This window comes from Fukomys damarensis, unplaced genomic scaffold (genome assembly GCF_012274545.1).
Source record: "Fukomys damarensis isolate Sample0158 unplaced genomic scaffold, DMR_v1.0_HiC HiC_scaffold_25, whole genome shotgun sequence".
NCBI classification, from domain to species: domain Eukaryota; kingdom Metazoa; phylum Chordata; class Mammalia; order Rodentia; family Bathyergidae; genus Fukomys; species Fukomys damarensis.
In genome coordinates this window covers 18,526,384-18,533,254 of record NW_022900937.1, presented here as the reverse complement: position 1 = coordinate 18,533,254, position 6,871 = coordinate 18,526,384, and the positions used below count along the sequence as shown (strand labels likewise).

The window sequence follows — 6,871 nt, the reverse complement described above, 5'->3', positions numbered from 1 at the left end:
ACACACACACACACACACACACACACACACACACACACACACGTGTGCCTCTCTCCCTTCCCTTGGCTTGAGGGTGAGGACTGGGCAATATGGAAGCCCCTCTGCCTCAGCCTCATCTGGCCCAGGGGTGCGTGTAGAGATAGGAGGAGATGAGGCCAGCTGAGGCGGTGACATGTTCAGTGTCATTTGTGTTGTTTGGCTGAGGAGGTTCAGCCAACTCATCCATAAAATAATCGGTTTTCTGACAAGGGGGTCTTGAGTATATGCCGGAAAAACACTAAAGGCAAGTAACAGTGCAAAACTTAATAAGAGAAGTAAGACCTCCAGGTATGCAATTAGAATGTTGTCACCCAAACCTATTTTGCCCATACCAACGGGAATCTTACAACAGAGGTATGGATTAGGAAATAGGATTTTTTTCTTTTTTCTTCGGTTTGGAAGAGTTTTGAGCATACAAAGAATAATGTAAAATACCATGGACACCTGTTTCTCTCTCTCTCTCTCTCTATTATCCTTATCTCCTTTGCAGAAGCAGACATACTCATGAATGTAATCTCTACCTGTATTGTACAATAAATGCATTGTTTGCTTCTTATAGCCATGAAAATAGTTATCAAAGTATTAACTAAAATTAAGTGGATTTTAACATAGCTGTGAATGTGCCTCCCTTAAGATAACAAAAAAATCTATTTTCTGAGAGAGGTAATTTTAGTAACTTCAAACCAGATTTCTAAAAATAGATATTCCTTGAATGTTTTGAAATAACTCGTGCTACAGACTCTACTATGGATTATTTGTTATTCTTTGGATCCTTATGCAGAGCACGACTGGCTCAAACTTACTGAGCTTCTTGGGTTTTGGTTGTTCGGCCAACAAACCTAGAAGACAGAAAAGACTGTTAAAGTCAGAGGTGATAAAAGCAGACAGGATGGCAGAGAGGACAACAGCCCTGAAACACTGAAGGACGCAAAGGCACACGTGACCCTGGATAGAGAAAACATGAAATTCAACTGGGCAGGCAGAGACATAGTGTGTTACAGAAAGATTTCCAGCAACAATGCTTGAGATACATAAAAATTTCTAATACTCCGGAGCTCTTGCAGTCACACAGTCTGGTTTCGTAGGCTGGCTCTGTCACTTACTTGGATGACTTTGCCTCCCTGTATCCAATTCCTCCCAGTGAAATAAAATGATAACTATTCCTACTACATAGAGCCACGAGGACACAGGACAGAGCCTGGCATGGAGTAAACACTAGTGCTGGTGGCGTAACAGCAGCAGGGGCAGTGACAGCAGAGCAGCAGTGTTTGGAGGACGAGCCCGTGGGGGAGAGGTCATAACTGGTCTGTGGAGAGAGAGCCAACTCTGGAGCCTCACTGTGTCCGCAGGGTCACCACAGCCCTTCACCATATGGGGGGTCCTGGGGGCACTGGCAGCACAGAAGCCCTTCGGTTGTGATGAGGGTCCCGTGGGTGTGGCAGGTGTTAGTGTGATGCACAAGGACATGCTCAGTCGGCATTAGCAGCTAGAAATACTCTGAACAAAGAATGTCATGTTCTTGAAACACATCCTCCTTTGGAAGTGCAGAATCAGGCTCAGGATTTCCTCCAGGAAGAGTTAGGGGAACTCGGGGAGGATATAACTACACTGCACGGTTTATCCGGGAGCAGTCTGTGTGGGTTCAGAACCACTGTCTGCAGTTCTTGTAAATCAGCCCCGTCTAATCACAGCTCTGCAGAGGTTAAACAAGACCCAAAAGGAGGGCTTTTTCCTTGAAAAGAGGTAGCTGAGCTCCCTCTGAAATTCTTCCGGATAAGATCACTGAGAAAAGGTCTAGAACAGTGGTGGCTCCCTATGGCACACCTGTTATTTGTTGTTCTTTGGGACCTTGTACTTGAGAGGCAGGTAGCAGAACCATGGAGCTAAATCCCCACCCCTATTTGTTGTTCTTTTAAGACAATAGATGTTAATGTATGAGTTGTTTTTTCTAAACTAAAACCTCAGTATTTGGGCCTAATCGCAGTGTTGGCACTTGGCGATAAATAAATGGGTTTTGGGTTGTGGTTTGGTAAATGTGTCTAAAAGGCTTGCCATCACTGGCATAGTAGATGGTCTTTAAAATGAGCCAGTGACTGCAATCCCAGCACTCTGGGAGGCAAAGACAGAAGGTCACATGTTTGAACCCAACCCGAGCACAATAAAAAAATTAAGTGTTAGGAATGTAGCTTAATGGCCATGGGTTCAATCCCCAATACTGTAAAAAAGAAAAAAAGAGGGGATGAATCATGATAAAAGTGCTTTCTACTTCCAAACCATTTTCATACACATTAACTTATCTGGTCCTTGCAGCAACCCTATGAGAAAGGAGGTATCATTTGCCAGACAAAAGTAAGGTAAAGAGAATTTAAGTGATTTGCCAAAGTTAGTCACCCTACTACTGGAAGGAGAATCCAGCACACTCCTGTTTCAAGTTCAGGATTTTTATTATCCATGCATGGTCTCACGGAATATTCTTGCTTGCACATACTTGCCATATTGTGGGAACTGTTTCCGTTTTCCCCATTTTTTGTTTACCTTGGTTATTGTGGTCAATTTAACTTTGAATCCCAGCCCCTCACCCTACCACATCATACATGCAGCATGTGTGTGCACACACATGTCTGTGCACGTCCACACATGTAAGCACATGCCAGGGGCCAACTGAATTTATTTTTAACACCTATTTCCTTCTAAGTATATTTTTAAATTATGAAAATCTTTGAAAGAGGGTGATGTAATGCAGCCAAATTCTGAGGACACTCATTTATTTGTTTGGACTGAAAAGTGATTCAGTCCCAACAAAAAACAAAAAACCAAACAAAAAGGTTTTTCACTTTAAGCAAACCATGCCCTTTTCTGAAAACATGGTCTGATTTGTAAAGGAAGCGCAAACTTTGGTTTCCATGTCTAGCTGTCAAGCGGCCTCCTGTCCTTCTGCCCTGCAGCAAAAGGAAGGGACATCAGCTGACAGATCCCAAATTTCAACTAGTCACACAAATTACAGACCTTCCCATCATAGTGTCCTCTTGACCTTCTGCCTCTCCCCTACAATGAAGAATGAGACTTGGTTAAATCAAAACGACTCTCATGGGCACTTTTACAAAACAAATAGAAGGCTCAGAGTCCCTGTCCCCCCACTGCCCTGCTTGCCCTGCCGGGCCAGTCTGTTCCCTCTTTGGAGGCAGGCAAGAGCTAATAATTAGACCTCTCCCACCCCCAGACAAGGATGCTCTGCCTGCCAATCCCTGTTTGCATTGAGGGAAGAGTTTGACAAAGTAAATAAGTACAAAACAACTATAAGCAGGTGCCAAGTCGCACTTCTAGGGAACCCTCAGAGAGGTGTCTACAGGAAAGTGTTCTCCACGTGGCACCGCAGTACCTGGGGCTGCAGCCTGGTCAAAAGTCTGTGCTGCCTCCCTTGTGAGGCTGGGCATGGTGCACCTTTCTCTTGGCCTTTTAATTCCATGCCAAATGTACTTCCCGCAAAGTGTATGAATAATTACACTTACCCCTGAAGAGACAATTCAGAAACGTACCATGGGGGGCCAGGGGAAAGGTCTTTAAATATTACTGCTTCTAACAGTAGGAAAAGGCTTTGTGAGGTCAGCAGAGGAAATTAAAGCCACGGCTAATTAGCATTTGGGAAATATGTCATTTTTTTAAGTTCTTTTTATTTGTTTTTAGGTGAAATGCTTACTGGCTAAAACTTAGTCGTGTTGTTTGTATTACCTGTAGATTTTTTTCTGTAAAACTGTTGGGCCTGAGCACTTGAACAGGGTGAGAACCAAAACAGGTGCCTTGCCTGTTTCCATTATGCACATTAGCCCCTGGCCTCCTCACAGCCTGTTAAACAGCTGAATTTCAAACAATAATGGTGCTGGCCAAGCACTTGCCTGAAGGCCTGTCTTTCTTGGGATTTGGCCATTTACATTGATTTTTTTTTTTTTACCCACATTTTTCATGAAACACAAATATTTGCCATGGCAACTGGGGTGTCACATGACATGCTGCTACATAAACAGCCTGGAAAGCTCTAAAGGGGGCACAGCTCACCAGTGCCAAAAAGACGGCAAAAATCTCTTAGGAAGAGTTGGGCATTGAAAGATGAAGGGTAAGAACAGGTCCTGCAGTGGTCTACTCTGGAGACACCACAGGATTAATTTCTTAGGTGCCACTCTGCAATTTCTCTTCCTTTCTTTATGACAGCAGCTGAAAACACGACCACGTGGGTAAGCCAGAAACAGCACGGCCAGCTGTCTCCTTCTTAGTGAAAAGTTTCAATTATCGCAAGTCTGTCTGTGACTCGTAAGTGTAAAAGAGCAAGCTACATAAATCCAGCACCTTTAAACTAGGGACACCTTTCTGAGGATGAATTACGTCGTGCTGTGTTGTACTAAAGTAGAAGAACACAGAACTGCTTCCTCTTCCTCAATGAAAGGTTTTCTGTGCAAAATTGGAGGAGGTCTTGCCATTTTAGCCCACGCCTAAATACAAAGGAGATACTGAGCAGTAAAACTTCACTCCATAAGACCTAATGCACCCCAGACTCCTGACCAGTGAGCAGTGTAAGCTGACTCCCAGTCGCCCAGTTTATCTCACAATAATGCAAGAATGAAATTTTTAGACTCCACTGACAGTGTCGTGATAGCACTGACTTGTCGAATAATCTCCCCTTTTCATGGGTTGGGGATGCAGCTCAATGGTAGAGCACTTGCCTCACACGCACAGGGCCCTCGGTCGGATCCCTAGTGCTACAGAAACAAAAAGGAAAAGCTGAAACATCACTTAACGTCTGAAGCACGTATGTGGATATTACCCAAAATGTCACAGATGATATTGTAAATAAGAACAGTTATCATTCTGTAGTTGGAAATATGAATACCTTTGAGTTTTGTCTCTGAGACAACGGCACTTCCTCTGGAACCAGTGGGAGTTTCTGAGGCACAGTGACGGGAGCTGTGGAGAGAGGAGGAGCAGTGTTACCACCCCTGGAGAGGCTGAGGCACCGGATGGACGCTAGGGAAAGTCAGGTGGCCCTGCACCCACTGTCCACTCGCTCTCCATCTTTCCGGCATCCATCCAGTGAGATATCTGTGAACACCAACTTCAAAAGAAAAGCCAGCAGCACGGGAGAGCTAATTCTATGAGCATAGCAGGTTGGCCCACCTTAGTCCAACTAGACGAAAAGCAGTTCTTAAAAACAGACAAATTAGACGGCAATATTTGCCGTATATAATGTTTCATTGTAAGATTTCTTTCAATAGCCAGATTCCCAAGTTCATACATAAGAAAATAAATATAGTTGCCTAGGATGGGCTATCTCATTGTGTAGCCATTTTAAAAGGGTGACAAAAAATTTGAAATGACTTAGGGAAGCGACACAAGGGAACAGCCCCATAAAAATTCTTTCTGAAATTAATTAAATTGATGAGCAACATATTTTGGCAAACATATTGAGTCTACAGGGGCCAGACCTCCGTGCTAGGTAAGTTTCTCGATCCTTTTGTCTGGTAGCATGCTCAGCTGCCTTTTATGAACAGCCCAAGCCTCACAGTCTCGGGGAGCAAAAAACCTTTACATTATTTTACTCTAAGAAAGAGAACAAACAATTTATTTAAATGGTTAACTGAATAAAAGAAGTGAGGTAAGGCTTCTTTTTATCTCAATTCTTTCAACCCCCTTTTCTGTCAGTTCTGTGACAGTCATCTTTGAAAGAATTGACAGGTCTTGATCAAAACAGCATGCTAGAAAAGGATATCAATATATAATTTAGAATCTCACTATGGAAATATTCCTTCCCTCTGGGATCTACAAGGAATATTTTCAGCCATCTTTGAAAAAGTAGCAAGAATTGCAGAGCCCTGAAACTGCCTCCATACAAAGGATGTGTTTATTGCATCTGACCCAGTCTCGTGCCTCTGCAGGCTCTGTGGCTTCATTTGACTCCCTGTGACCTGTGTTCCCTGGGCAGGGCACCGTGGGCTCTGCAGAACCCATTGCAGGCTTGCATGTTTTGCCTTGACTAATGCACTCACCTTCCCTGTTGCCCACTTTTGCAGATTAAGTCCCAAGCCCAGGTTGTCTTCAGTCCACCGATTTATCAGTAAAACCTGTTATGTTTAATGCCTGCACACTCATAGACTTTCCATTTATCTTTCAGGTTCCTGCAGACAATTAGTCTTTACGGCTAAACTCTCATGCTGGAACAAAATAGCAATTGACGAGTTTTCAACTTTTAAAGATTTTGGTAAAATTTAGCCAGGCGTGGTGGCGCACGCCTGTGATCCCAGCGCTGGGGAGGCTGAGGCAGGAGTATCGCTGCAAGTTCGAGACCATCCTGGGCTACACATTGAGTTCCAGAGCAGTCTGAACTACATAGTGAGACCCTGTCTAAAAAAAAATTTGGTAAATTTTAAAAGAATTTGGTAGGATACAGACTGTAAAGATTTATAATTTCATATGGACAATCTACAATTGATGTTAGCTCTAAAAATTGTCTTAGTTATCTGCAAAAATGCTATCACTAAATTATAGCTTCATGAAACCTGGGTTTTATGGAATATATGCATCTCAAGACTTCATCTTTAATAAAACTGTGTCCTAAATCTATTTTGCTACTCAACTTCCCTTCTGGAAAAATGTTTATGATAAAATTGGCCACTGGTAATTTTTCAGAGTGAAGTAACTCGTCTTTCTGGACAAACCTGTATGCCTCTGTGGTGGTTATTGATAGATGACTAGTCGCCAAATAACCATCCCCCTTTCTTCCCTACAAATTTTAGATTATTTTCAGGGTAATAATATGCCCAGCTCCTAGGGTTTAGGTTTAGCA

At 43.1% G+C, this 6,871-nt stretch overlaps 1 protein-coding gene across 8 annotated transcripts in view; it reads right to left on the bottom strand.

Annotated features, from left to right (window-relative positions):
- Iqch (IQ motif containing H) overlaps window positions 1–6,871 on the bottom strand; it is a 192,513-nt gene that overhangs the window by 100,291 nt on the left and 85,351 nt on the right. For all 8 annotated transcript variants that reach the window (XM_010643289.2, XM_010643293.2, XM_010643292.2 and 5 more), the window contains 3 exons: window positions 4,922–4,995; window positions 3,046–3,084; window positions 843–878 (listed from right to left, as the gene is read on the bottom strand). In XM_010643289.2, coding sequence (XP_010641591.1) covers window positions 843–878; window positions 3,046–3,084; window positions 4,922–4,995 — 149 coding nt within the window. The remainder of the gene's footprint in view (window positions 1–842; window positions 879–3,045; window positions 3,085–4,921; window positions 4,996–6,871) is intronic.